This window comes from Anastrepha obliqua, chromosome 5 (assembly GCF_027943255.1).
Source record: "Anastrepha obliqua isolate idAnaObli1 chromosome 5, idAnaObli1_1.0, whole genome shotgun sequence".
Lineage (NCBI taxonomy): Eukaryota > Metazoa > Arthropoda > Insecta > Diptera > Tephritidae > Anastrepha > Anastrepha obliqua.
The window spans coordinates 119,292,612-119,318,210 of record NC_072896.1 but is presented as its reverse complement, the minus strand read 5'-3'; the positions used below and the strand labels follow the sequence as shown (position 1 = coordinate 119,318,210).

Sequence of the window (25,599 nt, the reverse complement as noted above, 5' to 3'; positions counted from 1 at the left end):
CTGCAAAATATAGGTAAAATTCCTCTTTTTCTTCACTACTGTGTGGCACACCCCAATGGGCATAGACGTCGCTGTGGAAGTTCATTAATTACCATACAAATCTTTATTTTTCCTTTTTCATTAATTACCATACAAATAATTATTTTTCCTTTATTATGGAAAAATTGTCGAAGTATTCATTCCCTTTATTAAAGGCGGCCAATTTCAAGCAAGACGATTATAGAAAATTCTAATACAAATAAGGAAAAACCAACAATTACTGTTATGTATAAAAAAGATCTTTATTAAATCCATCATCATTACATTTCCTTTACACTTTCGTAATATGTTAATTATCGACTTACACACTTACATAAGTACATATAGATGCTTGTTTACATATATTTTCGTAAGAATATTACATATACAAGAACAAAATCGGAGAGAGTTTGATTGAAGTCTAATACAAAAAAATAAACAGTTCATGTGTAAAAAAAATTAACAAATATGTGTGAGTATGTGGCTGTATTTAAGACTAAGAGAACAAAGAGATTGATTATTATATATTTAAACATTTTTTTTGTTAATGTATAACGCACACAATTAAAAACTAAAAACGTCATAATTATGAAACAAACAGCCGAATGGCGTAGGCTAAAGGCACGCGCGAGCAAGGAGCCGCTAGAGGTGAGATGAGAAGAGAGTAGGGCGACTTGTAAAGAGCGCCCGCTATGCAAATTGCCAACGCTAAGCATATGAGAAACAACAAAAATTCACTATTTTACAACAATACACTCGTATGCTAACAAAAAGAAAAAACCAAAAAAAAGTTACAATTTGAAGTGTCGAAAACTGCTGTGCTTTTTTCGATACTTTAAAATCGTTCAAAATCGTTATGAAAAACTACAAAAACGGTCCAGCACAACTGGCATTTCGAGGTGTTGGTGGTTGTCACACGTTAAAAAAAATGTTTTTTTTTTCGCTTTCAAATTTGCTTAGTAGAAGTTAATTAATTAATTAATAATAAAAACGCACTTGCATAAACATACACACACACATATACATGCATATGCATATGTATTTGGCGTAGCGTATGTTAGTAAAAGTACGAGTACTCGGAACAACAACAAAGGCATTTTCGAAAAACATGCACGCTTTGTATTATAAAACAGACTTCGTTGTTAGGTAGTTTAGGCGCGCAAAAGTAAGCTACAAATTGTGCAAAGTTACTTTTTCGTCTTCGAAAATATTTTCTCAACATCCAACACACGCTACTCAATGGATAATCCTCTATATTTTACTCCTGGGGTACCTATTGTACGCTTAATTTTCTCCAATATCATCCCCCATTGCTTTTTATTTATTATTTACTACGCTTTCACCATCATTCTCCTTCACTGCTTTTCGTCTAAAATCAACAACAAATGCTTTGGATCGTTTTGTTACATTACATTTCGCTTCCTTTCTCCCCTGCCCACGTACTTAGTGCGATGGTGCACCATACGATGAGCTGGGCGCTGAAGGTGCCGACGGTGGTGCTGGTGCACCATAATCGCCCGATGGCGGCGGCGCAATGCTGTTGGGATATGGGCCGGTCTCTTCCTTTTGTGTCTTGTAGCGAATGAAGTAGACTTCTGGTTTGCTGGGCTGTGTGGGCGCTGGGGTGGGTATAACAATATCTGGCTGTTCTTCGGGTTTCTTCACTAACACATAGACCAGCGTCTTCTCTTCGTTTTGTGGCAAGATTGGAATTACTGGCGCTGTTGGAACTGGTGGTGATGGCGCCTTAATGAACACGATTTTGTAGTGCTTCTGTGGTGGTGGGAAGACAATGGGTTTTCTGTAGGAGAAAAAAAAGAATGGAAAAAATAAATTATTACTAAATTCACAAAAAAAAAAAATGAAATATAAACAACATTTGGTTGTTTTCAAATTTTCTTTGCAAGATAATAAACAATTAGCCGAAAATTATTAAATAAAGTCTTAAGAGTGCAACAAGACACCATTTAAAGCCACAAAATGTCTGTTGTTACAAGTCTATCTCTAGCCTCAGCAGCCACAGAGGCCTTCCTAAGCAGGAAAAAAGGGTCGAGTGATGTTGCTCTGGTGAGCTCCGAGCCGTGAAGATTTCGCTTGTTTTGCTTGATAGACCATGAGAACCATTCACTGTGGATCCGAAACCCTGAGAGGGTCTTAACATGGCATCATCTGCTGCAGTAATAACATCTAACCTAAGTTGAGTTTGGATGGAGCCATCTTTGAAAAATGCAACAGGAATAAACTTCGGGCCCACTTTTCCCTCTCGTCATTACTTCCCTCAAAAACCATCATCACTGCTTTTGCTTTTATAAAAAAAAAGGTATTTTCAGGCGTATTAAAAAATTACACAAATTTGAAAGACATTTTTTGTATTATTTCAGGCTCCCTTCAAACTCCCATGCACATAAATACTATGGAAATTAACTTAATATATTTTTAATTGGCTTGCATTTGATTTCATTTATGGTAATTTCTTATGAATTCCCTCAGATAATTTGCCTCTAATTTCACTTTAAGCACTTTGACTCATAATTATTCCGCCCTCCCGTCGCCGTCTGCAACATGAAGGGCATGTCTTCAAAGTGTCTGTGAACTCATCTACTCCCTATCTATGAGTGCTACACATTTAAGTGTAGTGTCACATTTATTTAAATTTATTTTATTTAATTTTTTCCCACTATCGCTTTTATTACGCTACAAGCCAAGTCAAATCAAGTGATTGCCACCTGCGGCGCAGACAAGTGCCGACGCGTATATATTATAAGTATGGATGTACAACGTACATTAGGGTGAAAGAAAGGTATTAATTTTTTGTGAGATACATTAAGAAATAATAAAATCATTAAAAAAAATATTTTTGTCAAATACAAAAAATGTGTGTACATTGGGATTGTCCTGATTTATATGGGGGAAAAAATATTCAGTTTTAGTGAAACTCTCTCAGAAATAAAAAAATCACAATAATTTGAAAAAATTTATTTACATTAGGGTGGCCACAATTTGTATGAAAAAGAAACATAATCACTTTTTGTAATACTCACAAACTACAAAATATGATATTTTAAGCCGATCGGTTCCGACTAGAAGCTCAAGTTTGCATGACGCTTTTTGAAAAAAAAAAAAATTTTTAAACTGATGTTTTTTTTTCAAATTGAAATTTTTTAAATAATAATATCACAGACTGTGCTCTGTAACTCTTGCATGTTCCACAAAGAGAATCCCATAATAACCTTATTTTTTACTTTTCAATTTCAAAATTTTTTATTTTAATTTTCATATTACCTTTCTGCGAGATTCGCTCGAAAATAACAAAAAACTACTAGATATGAAATTTTAAATCTATCGGTTCCATCTAGAAGCTCAAGTTTGAAAAACGTCTTATGGCAAAAAATTTTTTTTTCTATTTCAAGAAATTTTTCAAATTTACAAAAAAATAAAAAAATTTTAGTTTTTAATTTCAAAATATGTATGTTCATTAGTGAGGCCATAATTTTTACGGGGGAAAAACATATTAATTTTTGGTGAGACATTCCGAAATAAAAAAAACCAGATATGAAATTATAAGCCAATCGGTGCCGACTAGAGCCTAAAGTTTGGAAAACACCTCTTGGGGGAATAAACATTTATTGTTTTTCTGTTTCAAAAAAATTTCCAAAAATTAAAAAAAAATATTTTTTCATACCAAAAAACTTTTTTTTTTAATATCAAAAAACTTTTTTTTAATTTGAAAAAACTTTTTTTTCCATTTCAAAAAAAAAATTTCAATTTCAAAAAAACATTTTTTTTTTAATTTCAAAAATTTTTTATAATTTTTTTTTTGTATTTTTTTTTAATTTTAAAAACTATTTTTTTTTTAATTTCAAAAACCTTTCTTTTCAATTTCAGAAAAAAAATTTTTAATTTCAGAAAACTTTTTTTTGTGAATTTAAAAAAAATGTTTATAATTTTTTTAGTATTTTTTGATAATAATTTAGACTCATACTTAGATGCTCAGTATTTCAAAAAGATTTCCAGCTTTATTCAAATACGTACGAATTAGTGATAAACACCGCTCCTGAGAAGCACTAGCATAGAACGTAGGAGTAGGTACTTGTGGCGACGCTAGAGTAGTCCATTTCAATGGTTCTCTGATTCGCTTCAACTTTTACACCTTTGACCTCGATTTTTTTTATTTGACTTCTTTTTTGCCCTTTTTGTAGAAGTGTCTACATAAAGTTTCAAAGTGTCCATCTGTTTGGGAGCTATAGAAGGTTTTTTCTTTTTTTTTTTTATAATTCCTTTATGTCTCTTGTCAAATTAACAATAAATAGTTTGTACATGAAATTAATATATTTCTTCATATAACTATTTATATAGTTATATGAAGAAATAGCGTTCTTAATCAGAGCATAGGGCTATAGAAGGTTACTTGTGCCCAAATTTACTCGAAATTGAATTTCATTGATTGAATATTTATTGAAAACTGGTAGGCCATAAAAACGTCCGAAATTACTCTCCAGCAACTTTGGGGGTGGATGGATAAAAAAAAATAAATTAAAATCGTTGTTTAGCTTACAATTCTGACCAGCAGTAAAGTTTTGAAAACGTAAGAATGTAACGCATTGACGGTAATATTGTTTGGAAAATACAAAAAAATTGGAACTAATTTCTTGCTTTTACATGTAAAATCTTACTTTAGAAAATTAAATTTTGGGACTTGAGGTGCAAGCTGGCACGAATTTCTTAATTTACTACTTTTTGGGTAGCCTCACATTTCTAGAGTTTATGCCAAATAACATCAACAATTCCAGAAAAAGCGGTAACCCTAATGCACATACATAAACACATATGCAAATGAGGCAACACCCCGTATTGTTGATGTGAAATCATTTATTTTTATTTTCACCGCAAGCAATTCATTAAAGTCAATTGTGATTAGTTGTGAAGCAGTCAAAAAAAAAAATCAAACCGCAACCGAAGTAAAATGTGGAAAAATGTGAAAATAAACTACAAAGCCAACATCATCAACACTTGTAATTACTACAACAAACATGTGTACAAACACTTATACACACATACACATATATGCAAAATAAGTAATTACGACAGCGTACAAATTAGCGCAACCCAAGTCAATTGCCTACATCTGTCATAAACTTGTACGTGGGTACACGCCTCTATATGTATGTATGTACGCTTATATTGCATGTGACTGCTGAAATTAACGGTTGAACTAATTCATTATAGTTATGCGCATGCGTTTGTCCCCAGCGCTTTTGCAGTCTCCTATTAATTTCGCGTCTTTTATGTTTCTTTTAATATGCAACCTTTTTTCTTCTCTCTCTTTTCGTTAAGTCATTCACTTCATCATCATTCATGTGATCCCGCATTTCATCAGCTCCATTCTTGTGCGCCGACACATCGAATCACTTATTCATGGTTTGCGCAAACCTCTATTGTCTGTCTCAAGCGCAATTAGATCCTGCTGGGAGGGCTAGGAAAATATTTATGTACTTGCAGCCCAAAGCCATGTAGCAAGCGTGTGACAGCTTCATGCCACAGCATTCATGCCGCACACATATGTACGTTCATCGTTCGCAGCAAGTAGTTGTAGCTCTGGGTGTTGCGACTACTGTTTACCATCTAAGCAGATCACACCTACCTACCACCCGCTGACAATTTGTAATTGCAATTTATGCGATTGCGAGTTTACCCGTGACTAAGATGCGTCTGGGAGCGCCACATAAAACGCACACTTGCATAGCTTGAATTGGTTTCATTTGCTGAGCTACGTTCGAGTCAATGTGAGTAGGAGATTTTGTGCGCAAACGCAGCCACCGTCAAAATTCATTTGAATGCTACACATTTGATATGTGATGCTATGTTATGCTAGACTGTGCGTGCATGTGGTACTTAGTTGTGAAATTGACACACTTTTGTTTGGCTACCAGGTTGGCTGGTTGCGACTTTCGCAAGCGAATCAATTTGAATTTCCCAGCGCTACATGCGGCTTGCCGGTTTAATGTGAAGCTTAACTGAGTGGGGAGGCTTTAGCGCATGGCTGCTAAAGTGTTGGCATGAGAAGATAATTGCTTGGCTGGCTGGTTGGGTGTAGGGCTGAGTGAATGGCTTTGAAGAAGCATACGCCAGGCTACGCTTGGCCTGATACATCAGCGACTCACTGCCTGCCTGGAAGACCAGCCCACCTTCACTGCTTGCTTGCTCGCTTGTTTGGTTGACTGCGCGATTACTATCTCTGCCCGCCGGTAATCTAAACCAGCTATAAGACATCTAATTACCTCGGAATAAGTAGCAGCAGTATTTTCACTCTTTCTGCTTTTATTTGCTGGGCTTGTTTCAAAGGCACATCAGCTATATTTGCAACTAAGCGTTTGTGCAAGCACATTTGAACACGCTTTAATTACTTTGCTTTACTGTGCACTTACTTAGGTTTGCGGCCTCATAAAAATTTAGTTACAAAAATTGTCCGTTCCACAAAACCAAAAAAAAAAATCACAAAATAGTCATATAACGCGAATGCTCATAGGGACTCGCTGAATCACTATTTGATCGCTCATTCTGACACCTTTTAAAACGACCTATTTTATATAACTATTGTAAGGTTGTATGCTATTTTTTTATACCATTTTCTTGGGAATATTTCAATATGAATTACAAGCTGGTGCAAAATTAATCAATCCAATGTTTTTCAATAACTTTTTTACTAAATGAAAATAAAATAAATATATGAATTTGAAAGATGTAAGAAATATTTTTGTTTTTTTTTGCCTCTTTATATACTGCAGCTCTCTAATTCGCAAGAGTCAAATATGACTTACTTTTTTTGAAAGCGTACTATTTTTACTACGAAATAGCTCCTACTATTTCTGATGTGCGTCTTGGTGTTGTTCCACAAATGAACCTAAAGTTTTATACCGACTCCGAACGGCAGATATTTTTTATGAGAAGCTTTTTCATGTTAGAAATACACTCGGAGGTTCGTCTTTGCCTGCCGCGGGGCGACTGCTATTAGAAAACACTTTTGCTATCATTTTGATTACTAATACAAAACAATGACTAATACTTTTAAACAAATTGACTACATTAATTATATGCAGATATCCCATAATTTGCTGAAATATCGCAGTTATTTTTTTTTTAATTTTTGTTCAATTTTCCACATTAGTATTATTTTCTACTACTATTTTTATAACTAATTTATGTAGCACATTTTGCGCTGAATTTTTAGAAATGTTTGCTTCTAAGTAATTGAGAGCGTTTTGAATATCTAATGCCAATGGTTATGTATAAAATGCAATACTGCCATTCTATATTAAACACCCGGAATGTATGATACCCGGGTATCTACATTTTGTTACACTATATTTGAAACGTTTTGCCGAAAGTTTTTCAATTGCGTGTAGCGCTATTTACTATCATTTGCTATCGATAAGCAACAAAGTTTAAGAACAATTTTTATGTTTGGCATTAGTACCCTCACGAAATGGTAGTAGAAAATGTTTGTTTTTGTTTTTGTTTTTATTACGCTTCATCCAATGTTGTTACACAATTTTTCAAAATTGGAGATTTTTCGCACTTATTTGGACTGCTATTTTGGGTGCAATTTTTTTATGATTCCTTTTATAGCTACTTTTTATGTGGTACTTTTTTCTAATTAGAGAGGGCGTCATTTAAATATAAATTTTCTTCGAAGGTATGCATAAATGCACAATTATGGAATAGTAGTAGAAAACAGTAGTAGGAAATAGTAGTAGAAAGTAGTAGTAGAAGATAGTGCTAGAAAATAGTAGTAGAAAATAGCAGTAGAAAATAGTAGTAGAAATGCTTTTGCTCTTAGTACGCTTCACCTAACGTTTGTGTATAATTTTTGCAAATTTGCTCATTTTTGTAAAGTGGAAATGTGTTCATTTTTACTCCTATTCTTGCTACACCTTTTTTTACGATTTCTTTTATTGCTCAACTTTATGGTACTTTTTGCTAATTAGAGAGCGCGTCATTTAATTTTAAAACTGTTTCAAAGCTATGCACCATTTTTGAATAGTATTGAAAAACAAGTAAAAACAGTAGTAAAAACTAGTAGTAAAAATAGTAATAAAATAGTACTACAAAATAGTTGTCGAAAATAATATCAGAAAATAGTAGCAGAAAATAGCAAGAGAACAGTACTAAAAATATTACTACTTTAAAATGCGTTACATTTTGGAGTCATACACACTGTTTTGTGATTTTTAGAGACAGTTTCAATGGTACTCATTCCTACTACTATTTTGACACTTTTTCCTAAAAATCTTTGTATTGCTACATTTAAGATACTTTTGGGCTTTTTGGAGAAGATACATGTACGCAATTATATTAGTGTCTATATTTTCCGCGAATCTAAGAGAAAGGGGGGATTTGATTTTATTGGGAAGTAACGTCACATTTTTAAGCAAAACTCACCGCCAAAAAAAAAATATTTTCATCGAATCTATGCGTCTGTATTAAGTACTTATTGAAGTTAAGTACTATTTGAAGTCGTTTCCTTTCATGATCCACTTCCTTGCACTACTACTTCTGATGTACTTTTCCCTATTTCTACAGCACCATATTTCCGTTCCTTTTCTATTTAATTTTTATTACCGCTTATTTTCCTTTTCCTAAAGTGGTAATTTTTACTACTGGATCACTAATATTGTACTACTGTTTTGGTAATATTTTTACAGTTTTTATTTGGAAATGCTTTCTGTCTAACATTTCAGTTGCTATTTGAAGTACTACTGTCTCTTCATTGTCATGCTTTTCCTATTACTTTTTTATCAACTTTCTTATAACTTCTAGTTGCCTACCTAAAATCTTTTCCTAAACGGTGATACTTTCTACTAAGGAAGAACTACATCTTGTCATTACTATTTCTGCTACTATTTTACTACTAATATGGCATCCCCCCATTTATTTTTTCTCATATAATTTCTACTTAATGACATCTACGTGCCTTTCCTAAGGCTCTCTGCAAGAATTTTCCACTCCACTAATTTTTTTTGAACCATTTCTACCAACTTTCGATGATTGGACTCTAATTTAACTGGCACCTGCACGTTTCTGAATTTCAGCACTTGTTCTATTCATTTATATCAAAAAAGCACTGCCAAAAACATCACCAGCGTTGTGCGTACAACTTCGTTATAGTATTACAATAAACGATTTGTAATAAAGATAGCAAAATACTAAACGTAATTCGACATGGCTGCTCATTTCTCTAATTGTTTGCACTTTTCTTTAGTTGATTGCATTTTCTTCCACAATTTTTCTGCTCCAGCACCTTCAAAACCTTTCACTGCCTAACTATCCCTCACGCGTTTTAGTGCAAAAAATTATTTTGAAAGTATAAAAAAATTCAGAGAAAAATATACAGTTTCCATAATGAAGCATCTTTCAACGCAGCGAAATTCATCAACGTGACTTTTTTACAAAATAAGCGAATTATTTTGCTACCATATTTTTTTGGTGTTGCTACTGTCATTACTTCGTTATTGCTGCAATTTAAGTACAGGCTTTGAGTGCTGGCTTTCATTATTGCAACCAAAAAGCAAACAAACAAAAACTCTCATGAAAAAAGTGAAGATGCAAAAGTAAACGCAAATTGCAAAAAAAATCAAATTTGTGGAGATAATAGTGACTTTTACTTTCCGAGTGATGGCATCAAATTACAATGAAAAAATGAAAGAGAAAAAAGTGTGCAAATAAAAAAAATATATATTTAAGTGAAAAGTTAGGAAATGAAAAGAAAAATAGCAAAAACATATGAAAACATTGCTCGCCACAGGATGCACTAACTTTTTTTTTATATCTATAAGTTTCCAGATTTATTTCCAAATTTAAGTAAAAGATTGCCAAATTTCAAAATTGTGCTCTAATGCAAGTTAATCAAATTTTGTCTTGTCTTTTTCATCAGATATTTTGCAGCGCCTAGTTTTTGAAGTCATTATTTTTTATAAAATTAATAGTTGTGGGAGCACATCAAGAAGCGTTTTCTTGTTGATACGCCGAAACATGAAAAAAATTCACAAAAAGGTGAAGAAAAAATGTCCGATTTAAAGTAGAGACTACTAATAAGGTAAATGGTGTTATTTAAATTGTTTAAAATTTCCGTAAAAAATTTATAGAAAGCTATAGTTGATCTTGCAAATGAGCTACTGATTATTCCACTCAAACGGAACTAAAACAAAAAAAATTAAAAAAAAAGTTACATAAAAAATGTTGTGCATTTGTTATACGCAGAATATGCGCAAAACCCTCAGGGAAAAAAATTATAAAAAATCAACGGCATTTTTTAGCAACTTCAGACTTGCACTTTATTATATATACTAAAATTGAATGAGCCATAGAACTGCATACCAAATATTTCAAAATTAATTATGTATTATTCTTCACTATTTTACTTATTTAAAACCACGGGATTGTGATGGAGAGTTTGTGGAATTTTTAAAATTTTTGCACAAAATTTGGAATTAGCATTTATATGGTTTTCGCAAGGCAATGAGCTATGCTTTTTTTTTAAATAATGAAAACAAAGAAAAAAGAAAAACTTCTTAAGCTGGTCGAAGTGTTGATATGCTATATTTTCCTCGCGGGTATAGTCAAATTGTATTTCATAGTTTTGGTTTCTTCTAAAAGCTATAGGAATCTAATAGTTAGGCTCTGCAAAATTAATATCAACTCTTTTATCATCTCAGCATATCTCTTTTTGTATGGAAATTTAGTGAGGTTTTTCTATCTACAATAGCGGCTTTGCAGGAAGGTAAGTAATTCTTTATTTTTGGCTTTCTATCTAAATAATTTTGGTGAGCTTTCAAGTGCTCGCTGATCTCAAAATTATTTCCTCTAAGGAGCTCTGTATGTACTTATATATGTAGATATGGATTTAAATGTAATATATTTTTCTGAGCGGCTAACATTTGACCACAAATTTATCTAAATAGAGAGATGTATAGCTTGCTTTCCTTTAAGCTTTAAAACCAAATTTTCAAGAAAATGTTTAAAAACATGCAGCCATTGCATATTTATTGTCTCCGCTTTGGGTCTTAATGACTTTCAGATAGATAGATATATTTGATTTGAAGTTTTCACTTCGACTTCATGGCCTTTTGTGCCTTCTACTCATCACATTAGCTTATCCAAACCCAGGTCCCTTATTAAACTTAAGATAGAGGTGGGTTGTACTGAGCGTATGAGCCTTTCATCTGGCAGCAGTTGGCCGAGATAACTCAAGGAGAAGGAGTATTGGAGTCTCCAGCGATTAGTCGCAGAAACGGTAAGAGTCAGTGGAACATCCTGTGCAAATGACTGTGCAATATGGAATGGTTTGTGAGAATGGTTTGATAATTTTGACCATTCTCAGTTTATCTTTAGGGAAGGCTATGAGTTTTGAAACCTCTTTTGATTGTATACTGCCAGTAAAGTAAAAGTTTCGCTTTGCGTAGCCTCATATTTTGATGCCAGCTACCCTACCTGAGTCTTAGCTCTTCACTCCTAACTTCTCTTTGAAGGTGTGTTGTTCCATAGCCAATGAGCGCTCAGTTCCTATTAGTAACAAGACCGCAGCCGCTCTTTTCAATGCGTCTGCTACTTCATTCAAATTTATACCTCTGTGCCCTGGGACCCAATTAGCGCGATGCGCCATTTTTATTTAAGGTCAGCATTTCGCGCCTACATTTGTGGAAGAACACCAAGACGCCCGCCATTAATAGGGGGAGGAACTCGACACTCGGAACTTAACAAAAGTGTTTGCGCCAATTATTTATTTCATTTCGAGCCAGCCTAACTAAAGAATTGTGCCAAATATTTTTCTTTACCACTTTACAAATAAGTTGAAACTAATCTAAAAGGCGAATAATGGCACCCATCGGAATTCTCGCCAAGCTGAATAAAATTATTGAAATGCAGAAAATCCAATCATTCTTTTAAGTTGTAGGCCCGAAAGCCAAAGTGGTGGCTATAATTTTTATGTTATTACTTTCAAATAGCAAAAAAGGGTTTGCCTTAAAATTTTAAGTTCGAATTAGTTTGGATTATTTTTATTAATTAATTATCAATTAAATTCTAACAATTAACTCTGAAAGAACTTCTTTAAAAAATCATTGTTCGCCTCAAATTTTGTTGACAAAAGAAATTTAATTTTTTGTAAAGTGCCTGCCGACGGGGAAAACATATTTAAGCAAGGCACTTTGAAAAGGTAGCAGCAGTAGGGTAACAACAATGAAAAACAATGTATTTTTCTTTTTTTCCTTTCAGGTCCAAACACTCCAAATCCTATAAACAAAGATTGGGCTGTTCAGAGTAATTTAAGCAATTTTTTAAAATTAGAGCCCAAATAAAAAGAAAACTGAAATCAGCTGCTCTGCCTTGGAACCTTTCCAATTGGCCTTGCATTTAAGCCTAAAGCCAATAGAATGGGTGTTCCTCACAATGACTTCTGGAGTTGTGGAGATGAAGAAAAAATTGAGTCGGTGAAACGCCTCCTTCTGTGACTGTCCTACACTTCAAAGAAGCCGTGTCAAATATCTCGGTGATTATTTCTTTGGAGGCCTGGGGGCCTTAGTGGATGGAAAACAAGTGCAGATATCTCAATGGGCCTTAGGGCGACCGAGTGTCTTGTCTCAGATAAGCCCAACTTAACCTAAGCCGAAAATATAAACCTCAAGCAATTTAAGAGCGTGAAAGTATATTGAATAATTGAAGGAAATTCGTTTGCCAGCCCTGCCATTGTTATTAAATGCCACACGCGATGCAAGTTTTTTTATATTTATTTTAAAGCCGCCAGCAACACTCGAGATGGATGACAGCACATTAGCGCATATTAGTATATATTTCCTTGATATCTTTATTCAATTTGTTTTTTGTTATGTTTTTCGTATGTATTATCTAATTGTCGTTGAATTTTTTCATGCTTTATTATTACTCAAGAAAGCATGACATCTCGTCGAGCGCTGATGCCTCCACAACAACACACCCACTTTCCGATACAAATTTTCCGCGAAGGCACACATAGTTGATTACAAGAAAATAAATGCTATACGAAAAGTATATGTATGTGTGTATGGGTGTGTTTATGTGTGGCAAGCAAAAGTGCGCCATGAGCGACTACTTAGTGCAAAGTGTTTGTTTTTGTTGTGCATTTTCCGCCTCTTGTGGTAGGTGTAGCTAAGCACTTTACATTCACTTCTCACTTTTGTGTGAATGGAATGAAAAAATATACCAATTTTTTTATTAATTTCAATTTTGTTTTTATTTTTACCGGAAAATTGCAAAATCCCGGCATGGCTCTAATATTTTCGGTAGTAGACGGAAAAATTATCATGAATATGACGTTGCATGGAAGCGATATGTATTTGCATATACAATAGAATTATTGAAAAAGTCCAATTAATTAATTTTAGAAAAAGTGCAGATTTGACTTAAATAATTGTCTTTGAGCACGCTTTGAGTTTAATGAATTTTACTATTTTCAAAAATCAAATTTCTCATGAAACAATATTGAAAATATGCAGAATAATTAAGCTGCGTTATTCCATCCAAGGGGGATGAAAAATGGTTTTGAGTTCTGCTTAAAATCTGTTCATAACCACAAACTTTACTTCTGAAATCTTGTCCAGCTCGCCTTTAAATATCAATACTATCTGCCTTTTTGTCTGTCTTGTTGACTACCTGCAGTTTGCTTCTGGATGGGTGGGCTTTGAGTCAACTCAGCGAGCGCTAGGCAAGTATACAAACTTGTATATCGCGAAATCATTCTCACAATGTGTGGAGCTGAGGCGTTCGATGGTTATTCTAAGATTAATAAAATCTCAGCTTTCTAATTTTCTAAACTCATCTCTTTCTCCATTAGAGGGCATTGCCTGCGAAGTATTCGTGCTGTAAGATTCCATGGTGAAAAGATGTTCATCATATCATCCTCGGTGAGACTCGGCATTGCTTTGAGTCATTGCATTTGAGTGTTGCATCAACTGTATGGTGGTGATGAGGTGGAATCAAAGATGATAGATTACCAGGTTTGTCCAATCTGCTATGGCGAAAAAGAAAATTGTGCGAGAAACTTCAGCCGCCACGTCACCGGGTACTTGGCAGCCTATTTCTACCCGCTCATTTTATACATGTTCACACACTCGTCCAATCAGTCGTTACTCAGACGGCAACGAAGCAATATGAGTGGGGAATGTGTTGCTTTTTTTAATACATGGCCAAGACAATCTCAATTTTTTCGTAAACAAACTATTGTGATGATTGCCATAGTGGCGTCAGCCAATCAGCTGAACCTTTCACATCCGCTGAGAGCCGGTTAACGGTCTGATCTTGGCCACACTTTCAGAATTCTTTTCACCATGAGGTGGAATCATCTCAGCACCTTCATCTTAGCTACCCTGCTCTGACGAGGCTAAAATTTAGGCATCTTTCCTACGCTGATATAGCAGGTCTTAATATTAAACACCTACTGAACTTCATTAATAGTATAATAATAAATATTACAGTCAAATAAAGTTGAACTTACTAGTAAGGGTGGCGCAAAATTAATCACCCTCCGAAAGATTTCTAATTTTTGCAAATGGCGTCTTACGCCAGTCATATTTTTACTCAAAATATTTATTTTTATTTAGTAAAAAAGAAATTCAAAAACTCAATTGGATGATTAAATTTGCGCCATCTTGTTAATCGTTATGTAGAAACTGTGAATGACGTTGAATTTCATATCATATATAACTGCTCAATATGTTCAGTGAAGGTTGGATTTTTCTGAGATTTATTCATTCTCTGATGGCTACTTGAAATGTCGAAGGATGGCACAATCGCCAGCTGGTTGCCGATAAAACAAAATCTAGTTAGAGTTCACTTTGCACAAATAGTCAAATACCTTATATCCAGATGAGGCATCTTAACCAGAATTAGGTATTATAGCAGAGGTAGAAAAGTGTCCACTCTACCATTTTTTGTCGTGTTATTGCATTGCCACATCAGCTTCGAAGAAAATATAAAGCTGGCTAGAGCTTTTAAATTGTGGCCTCTCCATCGTACACGGCCTTAAAAGCGGCTTATATAATGGATTATACGAGTATTTATTAATCTCTGGGATATGCTAAAAGAAACGCCTGTGGCCACACTCTATGGAAACCTAATGAAGACATTACCAAAGCAGCTTTAGACTGGAACCAGCAAGGAAATCGCAGATGTGGGAGATCATCGCGCACATGCAGGTGACTAGTAGATGCAGAAATGCTACAAGCATGCCGCTTTTGGCGACAAGTGAAATTCCTAGCTTTAAATAAAGCTAGTTTTAAATTGTTTATTGAGACCCTTTGTTCTACCTAGGAACGAAAGATAGTTCCATCTTTGGCTTAGTTACTTATTACGTATTCCCGTAAACTAATTTATGAGATTTGTATATCAGAGAATGTTTATTACATTGAAGTGAAAGTGAAGTGGAATACAGATTCAAAACTGTTCTTCAAGTCGCCAAAAAATATTCAAATCTGAATGAGCCTGGTATTGCCATTAAAATTAAGTCGAGAATTCAGTCTATCACCGCGGAGCGGAGATGTCAAACCACGCACTCATTCCCACAATAGGCACATGGGCTCAAAAGAGCTTCGGGAAAGTGAACTATTTCATGGCTCAGTTCCTCTTGGGCCACGGATACTACCAGGTACATATATTGCGAATGACCGAGCGATGATGCCGAACACACGTTCTTTAGTTGCGATAGATGGCTCGTGGAAAGAGATGCTCTGAGGCAGAAGATTGGAAGCGACATGGCGGTGACCAATACAATAAACAAAATGAGGGATTGTTTTAGTGGTCACTCCCATCAAAGCAGTAGACAACACCCACCAAGAAAAAAAGTTGGCTTTACACGCATAACCAACCAATTAACCGCGGTACCTTAATATAGAGACTCCACTTTAAATAGCACCCAAGTCTTAAGAACTGAGGGTCTATGAAGGGATATCTCCGGCTTTCATCTAGGCTCATTCAAATTCAATTCTAAACCAGACTATTGACGATATCCGATATCTGCAGTAGTGGGATACAGATGAATGACTCGAATCTCTTGCGATTCAGTGCGTTGGGTTCTCAGCTGACCTTGAAAACTAAGGTGCGACTAATGTAGACTCGCGTTCAGACTGTTTCTCAGCGAATTTCTATAATTTTCGAGTTAAGTTATGTTTCGAGTTAAGGGATCTAGGAGCCCCAGATAAATGTGACCAAATAATAATGGAAAGGAGAAAGGGCTCTATAAAAATATTGGATATATCTACTACCGTCTATATATATTTGAAAATAAAAATAAATTAACTATTCCAAAATAAAAAAAATATTCAACAATTTTAAAAGTATTCAAAACTATTTAAAATAATCTAAAATATTTATGCTCTTTAAAATAAATCTAGATCTAGAAGCGTAGTTTTAAATGCATAAATTTTATTTTTAGGAACTTTAGTAACGTTTTATATTATATTTATTATACTCCTCTAAAGTTTATAGTGATTTCAAACTGTGACACACACACACACATATATATAAGTGTGCGTGTATTAATGTGCCGCTACACAGTTAATTAAAAAAATTGCATGGTAGGAAAAACTGATTAAAATAAAACATTAAAATCGTAACGTGAAAATAAATTTATAGCCCCGTAATTTGCAAACAAGAAAAGGAGAAAAAAGACGAAAAAGAAACATACAGAAATTGTAGAAAACCTAGAAAACCATAAACGATGTAAGCTACTTTTACTGTTAAGGCGAATACCGGCATGCTTCACGCCCATGGCGACAATGTAGTAGCAACCTTATGTGGCACACTGAAAAAGCGAAAAACCAAAACAAAAAATACTTGAAATTTTTGTACTTCCTGATTGCTGCCTCAGCTATTTTACTTCTCATTACAATTTTGTATAATACGGATTTGGGTTTTGTGATGTTATCGCCGGGTGTTGTTGTTGATGCCTCCTGTACTAGTCACCCATTGCCGCTTAGGCACTTATGTATGGTGTTACACATATTTCGAACGTCAAAATGAAAGTAAAATCATATAATGCAAAATATTATTTTGGCTGAACTAATTGGTCTTAATCCACCAATACACACACACAAACATTTTATATGGCTACATATATTTGTATGTATGTAAGTTTGCAATGTAAGTGTATTTATTTCGTCTACTTAAAAGTGGCGTTTTGGGCTTAGTAATTAGCTGGAATTAATTTTTAGCTGACGCTGTGAACGGAAAGCCGGAAAATTTTGCAAGAAAAATTTACAGTTGAATACTTTGAAAAAAAAAGAAAAAAAGATGTAGGTATTTATTTTACGCATTTGATCACTTAATTGGAGGGCACTTTTATTTCTAGCTGCTTAGCGACATAAAACAGAGAGTACAGTGTACTCTTTCTTAAGCGGATATCTAAGGGACTGAAAATGTGTCCACTTATGGGAGATGATCGCTTAAGAGAGAAGAGTAAACAAAGTTAATAATATGATATGAGGGGGATGGGGGGTTTCTTATCCACCTCAAATCATTAAGTTGTATACGGATTATACTCTTCTTAACCCTTTAAATGGAATTCCAGCGGATAGCGCATAACGGGTTGATGGGTACCAGCTGCCAAAATTAGGATACATTTAATAGCATGAAATTGCACAGAATTGCGGTGTGAACAGATTTCTTCCCATCGGTTATTTTTACGGTGGCAAAATAATTAAATTCATTTCTATTTTCTCCTATGGGTTGAAGGCTCAGGGTGGCTTTTTTGAGTACTTGATGACAATTTATTTGTTCACAAGCAAAAACAGGCAAATAACAAGCAAATAAAATTCGATTTGCACAAGAATTCGTGCAAATTATCAATAAATTAGAAAGAAGTCGTTTTTTTTTTGTAACAATAAGCTTTAACGAGTGGCTTCACAAACAAAGCAAATGAAAAGACTTCACTAAAAAATGCGTTTTATTGTAATCACAAAATGTCAAATGAAAATCGAAAATGGACATTAAATTTTTTTTTTTAATTCTAAAAAATAAAATTAATTAAAATTATAAATTTTACGCAAAAATGTTGGATCTCTTTTTCCCCGAAGTAATATTTATTCAAAAATGAAGTTGAAAAGACTGACCTGATGTATAAGCTAAAAGTGGCTGATAAAAGCGCGCAAAGAATAGAAGGACGAGCTGTTTGTTTTTTTAGTTTTCGCCTTCGCACTTACAGCGGCCGTCGTCTACTGCGTTGAGTAATGTGGCCACTAAAATAATCACTGCTTCTCTTTTGGGGAGACGATTAGCTGTACAAGTTTTATAGCAATGAATATATATAAGGTGGCGCAAAAATAATCATCCGATTTTGTTTTTGAATAACTTTTTTACTAACTTAAAAAAAAATTAGGTAATAGAAATCTTTATTTTGGCACGCACTCCATTGCTTGCCTGTTTGAGTACTGTGGCTGTATAAATAGTTCCCAACTCCATTCGCAACAATTATAAATCTTTCGCTAGAGTGATTAATTTTTCGCAACCACGTAGTATGGAAATTTAGCGCTCTCACTAACTAGTGTAATGTCGTACGTGCTGGTGTTAACAGAGGAAAAGAAAAGCCTCAGGAGTGTAAGAAAATCTAGTGAAAAAGAACGTACTCTACAATTCGCGCTATTTAGTGCAAGAAAGAAAAACGAGTGGCGCACTTTGCTGAGCGCCGCGAGCATAGCCTTAGTGTTTACGACGCCAATTGAGAAGAAGGCGAAAAAGAAGAAGCAGCAGAAGTGTTTAACATTTCTTACTTTTAATGAACTGCGAAGCTTCACAGCTCTTTCGAAGTAATTAGCATTTCAACACTTCCGCCTTTCTCTGAGTTTTCATTCATCATTTTACATTAATCATGCAGAGACATCAATCTTTTTTTTTTTTGTGTTTTTTTTTGTCTTTTTCCAAACACATTTGTGCTCGTATGTTAAGTAGCGTTGGCCATTAGACTATTGCTGGTATTTAATTTGCATAGTTAGTCGCATCTAAACGTACAGACATTTAACACTTATTTCTTCAATAAAATAACAATAAACGATAGGCATTACAGGCATGAATCATCAAACTCTGCCTTTCACTGCGGAGTGATCCTCAAGTTGATACTCATTGCCCACACACACACACACACAAACACATGACGTTGCAATAAAATAAGGAAGTTGATTACGACAGATTATTGTCTTCCGATAAGCATTTGCAAAAAAGGAAAAAAATTATTGAAATGAATTACAGCACAAAGTTTTGAAATGCCTGATCGAAATACCGAAAAAAATATAATATTAACAGCTCCAATAAAATCTCCAATTATTGTCTCAATTGTCAGTCAGTCAGTGGAACGAGTATTGAATAAAAATTTCATTTATTTTGTTTTAATGCCAATTTACGTAGGCATGTATGTTTGGATGTGTGTGAATGCGATTTGGTCATGTGCCCGCCACACAAGTTGCCACAAATAGTTGCTTTTTCTCTGATTGCTTTTTGACTTTTATTCTACTTTTTTCACATTTTTTCGCATTTTCCAATATCCATAAAAAGTTTGCCGCATTGATCGTCAATTGTCACTCTCGCAAATATCGTCGCCGTCGCCGCCTGTCACTTGAATGCGATCAACTTCGTTTGCTGCTTTTTGCTGTCATCTCCATCGCCGCTATGGTTGACATTGTGACAATTTCTGCTTAAGTTGACAGCACTGGTTTGGTTTTTTTGGAAATTTTTGTACGACTTTTAGGTCCATGCCGCTACTTAAAATGGTGCTAAGTTCAATGTGCACCACGCAGTTTCCGCATTAGTGAGACAACTTTTAAACTACGCTAGGAATGTGTAAACTTAAGTTGCAGTTGGTTTTAATTATTTTGGAGCCGCCAATTTCGTTTTTCGTTTTACTTAGTTTTTAGGTCATAGAGAAGGAGTAATTTAAATGATAGATATTTGTTCATATTTATATATAAATGTAGTAGGAAATCTACTCTTGCTGACGACAGACTAATTAGAGTTCCTCGTTGCGTGAGTGGGACGGACACTGGAATGAGTGGTTTTGTTCAACTTTTTTCGGTTTAAAATGCAATTGAATTTGCTAGTAAAAATCAAAACTTCCTTTCCATCGAAAACATATTTTTATTTTACAAGACATCTACAAATATGTGCAATCAGAATTGGCCTTAAAATCCACATAGACAAAACGAAATCGAAGACCAAAATTGACAACAATTTTCTGATTCATGGCAAAGAAGTTAAACCAATCGAAGATTTTACCTGCCTAGGCAAATCAAAGACTTTACCTGCCGAGAATAGTGCGGGAAAGGATATCCCGGCCAGAACAAAAAAAAAAAAAACTAAGCAACTACCGCTCACACGAGACCTGGCTTGTAGCCGATCATCTAATTGGAAAAATTCAAATTTTTATAAACTGACGACTATGGCGTATTCTCCACACCCTGAGGGGTGGCCAAACGTCTTCAGCAGCGATGAGTTATATAAAAATTGCTACTTGCAGTCAATGGCCAACCATATACAATTACGAAAGAGTAGGTCACACACTGCGAAAAGATGCAACGGAAATCTGTCGACACGCTCTTGATTGAAAGCACCAAGGAAGCCACAAGACGGTCCGACCTTAAACTACAAGGAGAAGATCGCTACAAAAAAGAAGTCGATGAATGCGCAAAATTGTGAAACGCACTAAAATTGTAAGAAAAAAATAGGATCAGGTGAAAATGATTTATTGAGGTCCTATGCTTGAATGAGAGATAAAGGAAATTATGATGATGTAGGAGAATTGGTCGCTAAGACCTTGTTAAAAAAAGGCATGGCAGCCTTAAAAACATATTTTAGAACTTTTCCCAAACACTCGTGGCAGCCCTAAAAAAATAATTTAGAACTTTACTCAAATGCTCCCACAGGCAACCCTGAAAGCATGTTTATTAGGTATTTATAATGTTTCGATCCTCAATAGCCCAAAAACCTGACATATTTTATATAATTTTTTTTTTAATTTAAAACATTGTATAAAAAAGACATTTTTTAATACAAAAAAATATATTTTTTAATAACAAAAAACATTTATTTTTTTAATAACAACTGACATCAAATGCAAGTACTTTTGAAACAACAATAATTTGTCCTTCGAAAATCTTAAAAAAAAAATCGCTTGGCAATCCTAAATAAAAATTTTAGAGTTTATTCAAAAAACGCATGACAACTCTAAAAACACATTTAAGTAATCGAGTGGGTTTTAAGAGCTTCAGAATTTAAACTGGTAATACAAAACAAAAATGGTGCTGGAATGATTTTTTTATTATAATCTGATAGATAATTTCATGACATTTATTTTTTGCACATGGAATCCAGCATAGGCCCATCGCAGTAACGAGTTACATGGCCCATTCGATCAGTCCAATTCCTGACTACTTTATCCAATAAATCTGAAGTAGAAATTTAAATGAGCCCAACCAGCAAAAATACAACGCAAATGATGGTCATTGGGCTGCAATTCTTGCACGAGTTATATTTTATAGAAATGGAAGCGAAGATCCGTAAGGAAAAAGTCCAACAAGTTGACAATGAAGACGAATCGAACGGCATTTTCTTCAACACTTCGGTAAATTTTCACAATTTGGAAGCGGTTTTCTGGCGTTAAAGGATTCATAGCTTGAAAAATTGAAATTTGAAAAGGTCGAGCCAAGGAGCACCAGGAGATTTGGTGGCTCCTAAGACACTCAGGCTAAATGGGTATTTAAATGGTTCATATCTTACTGAACGAAAAGGTCAACACAGTTTGCTATTCTCAGCTGTCAAACCACATTTATCGATATGGATAGTTCGCATGCAGCTAAAAAACACCCGATGCCAAAGATGTTCTGCATGGAGCAACGTAAGGCAACGGGAGGGGCGAGTTAATAGTTTTACAAATTCTCCGATTAGACTATTTTTTTCAAAAATATTTTTGTTGAAACATTGCCTCTTTGATTCTAACGAATTCTAGGGCTTAAAATTTGTATTGTCACAATCAGCAAGATTTCTGGATGAGTCACACAAAGCTACTTAGAGCAAATCGGCTTCCAATTTTTTGTAAATCACACAGCTCTTGCACGCATTTGAGTTAATCATAAGAATAACAAATCACTCGTAAATTCAAGTGCAAGTAAATTTTATTATTTTTTTTATTTTATTATTATTTTCTTATTATATTATTTTTTTATTTTTTTTTCTTGTAAAAAGATGTCATGCGACAAATAGTGTTTCCCAAGGTATAACAGAAGAAATGGTGCCAAATATATGCAACACTTTTGAAATGTGGCAGAGAGTGTTGAAATTGAAATTTGTATGAGGCAGAGTGCCAACAAAATGCGAATAATTAAAAACAATATGACTGCGCGAGTTTTTGAATAATTATTTATTTCTTGCGTGGCATTTGTGCAACTAAAAAGTGAACAAACGCTGAATATCTACACTTATACATACACATATATAAGCATTTTAATATTGTAATTATGCACGGACATATTTGCACATGTATTAGAGCGGGTCGTTGACATGAAATTCTAAGAAAAAAAGTCCACTAAAGCCAATTTCGAGCCAACAAAATTTGAAAAAAAACTATTTTTAATTAATACGTAGCTAATATGAAGATTAATACTGAACAAAGTATTATGAATATTAATTTCTCTTATTAATATTTAGTACAAATTTGTGCTTAGGATTTTTTTGGTGCGAAGAATTTTTTTTTTCATATCTATTTTTTGACCTTAAGATATAATAAGTTTAATGTAAGATTTTAATATTGCAATAAAAAAATGGACTGTATGTAATTTATTATATGTAAATCAAATTGAAATGTGCAAAAAATCAAGAACAAATAAAATTTTCCAATATTTAAAAAATTTATTTTAAACTTTTAAAAGTATATATTTTTTTTAGTTTTTTCCTCTAATTATTATTTTTGTCTGCAATGAAGAAGTAATTTGCAATTATTTTGGCTTTAGACTCTTCACTTCCAACAGAAGCTGCATTTTTTCTGCTTTCTACCTTCATATCTGTAACTCCTTCCCTACTTTCATATTAGTTAGAGAAATTTTCTTCTAAAATTTGAGGTTGGCAACTGACTGGACTTTTTTCTTAAACATTTATGTAAAAACCGAATCTGATGCCCACGATGTCGAGACAAATTGTCAATTTGTTCCATGCAAGCTGACCCCCCCTAATGCTTATGTATGAGCGTGCGCCGCTCTCACCAAGGCGTGAATCGCAAAAATTTTACTTTGCAAACACTTACATGCATTTTGAAATTCCCACTTAAACAACAAGAAAAAAAACAAAAAAAAAAAAACAAAAGAAAAAAAACAAGAAGCAAACACAATAACAAATTGCAGTTGTAAAAATTTACAATTTATATGCCAGCACGCATGCTACAAATCGCGGCGGTAGCAACACAAATTGCAACTCATAAATATGTATTTGATTTGCTACTAACAAAGTGCCGCCGATGCTGCATGCAACATGGAGCTTGTCAGCATTTTCCGTTACATTTAGCGACATGCGAAGCGGACGAATATTGAGTTGTAAGTAAGCGAGCTGTGCCCTCCGATTGCACACACGACACGCATGCTGCCACATGCAGTCGATATTTGCTGAGAGTTATTAGCGATAACAAGAAAATTTTCGCTGAAAGTAGCTGGTCAATGTGAACCTCCTGTTAGCACCTGTTTTTATAATTATGTGACAGAACCTCCTTGTCAACCTCCTTCGCGATCCAAATATTACATTTTTTTGAAGGTGTGACCAGCTCTCAGCGAATTTAAAAAAAATCAGCTGATTGGCTGACGTCACTGGGGTCAAGACAGCTGTTTGCTTATAAAATAAACTAAGATTGCGCTGCGAATAAAGTCAGCAGAGCCATTACTTCGTTGCCATATGAACATCGACTGATTGGTCGACTGTGTGAATGCTTGTCAAATGAGTGAGCAGAATTCGACAACAGACTACCCGTTGACGTAGTAATTATTTGCTACTCCATCAACGTTTCTACAAATATTTAGTTGAATTGAGATAACTTGCAACAAAGCGCGGTCCCTTTGATAACTCAATTGGATCCCCTCGATCATGCGTATGAGTTGAGTTAGCTAGATTTGGCTCCTCGCTCCGAATTAGTCAGCACAATGCCGACACACCCATGCCCTTGGCAACATGTAAACGTTTAATAGACATACACCTCATTATTTCGATTATGCACTATGAAGATAGGTAAAGCGTTCATTTAGTCAAGGAAGCTAAAGATGTATATGTCAGTCATGATGAAGGACAGTATTTGGGTGAATTATCTGATCAGTTGTAGTAGCAGCATTTGCCACCGAGGTGTGGTGAGTTCAGTGTAAAGCAAAAAAAGGAGTGTTAGAAAAGCTACTGCATTTATTTACGGTAATGCAATAGTTTTTTTTTTTAACAGCGGTCGCTCCTCAGCAGGCAATGAATGGCAAACCTCCGAGTATATTTCTGTCCCTCATAAAAAAGGTCTGCCATTCGAAGTTGGATTAAAACTGTAGGTCCTTCCATTTGTGGAACAACATCAAAACGCATACCGCACGTAGGATGAGGAGCTTGGCCAAACACCTAATTACTTTTTTTGTTTTTAGTTTTAATGTCACTGCTTCACTTCAATAAAATTTGTTTTATTTTCTTAATATTTTCAACAATTTACAATTCACAAATTATCGCTATTTTGTTGTTAGTTATTCTTTTTTAATTTAAATTTGTTTTTTTTTTGATTTTTGTGAAATCATTTATCATTCACAATTTGTTGTTGCCTTGAGAAATATGTGTCACTAGTTTCTTTCGTTCAGCTTCTTACTTTACCCAATAAACGCCATTTGAATGGCTCAATTGCGCAGCGCAACAACACCAATGCAATATCTATTAATCTGTGCTACCCTCTACCGATGCTTGAGATATAAATAATATTGAATTTTTTCCAATGAAAATTTATATGAAATAAAAACACGACTGTCTACTGTGTCAACGTGGTTTACTATTGCTTTGTCCGGCATTTTTATGATTTGTATTCGCTTGTTTGACTCAATTGACTTGGTTTATTATGGCTTCAAAGGAAATTGTCAATATCATTTTTCAACTGAAAGAGAGCAATAATTTCGTCGGCACACAATGAGGCACATACTTATAAGCATACGCACAAATATGTACTATATATGTGAATATATGTTTGCAATTATTTAATAAGCGCAAATACCTTTAAATTTGACACAAAGATAAGTTCACCTGTTAGACAATTTGGCACTTGGCTGCAGCCAACTCTCGATATTTCAAACTACTACGAGCTAAATAGCGAATAAGGGAGCGCTAACAATGGCAATTCCTATGGCTTTTTCAGGCAACTTAATGAGGTTTTCATTTAGGGTTTTTGAATAGGAAGATAATAAACGAAAAAGTTTTTTTCGCACTTCAAGCGATCTAAAGGCTTCACTTCGTGAGTTTATTTGATGCTACAAGGAATTGACCTATGTTCCTTTTGTGAACCATGGGAAAGTATACACAGGT

General features: G+C 34.4%; 1 protein-coding gene across 1 annotated transcript in view; it reads right to left on the bottom strand.

Annotated features, from left to right (window-relative positions):
• Nucleotides 1-256: 256 nt before the first annotated feature.
• Nucleotides 257-25,599, bottom strand: part of LOC129248625 (uncharacterized) — a 31,968-nt gene continuing 6,625 nt past the window's right edge. The window contains exon 3 of the mRNA XM_054888248.1: nt 257-1,819. Coding sequence (XP_054744223.1) covers nt 1,462-1,819 — 358 coding nt within the window. The 3' untranslated portion in view covers nt 257-1,461. The remainder of the gene's footprint in view (nt 1,820-25,599) is intronic.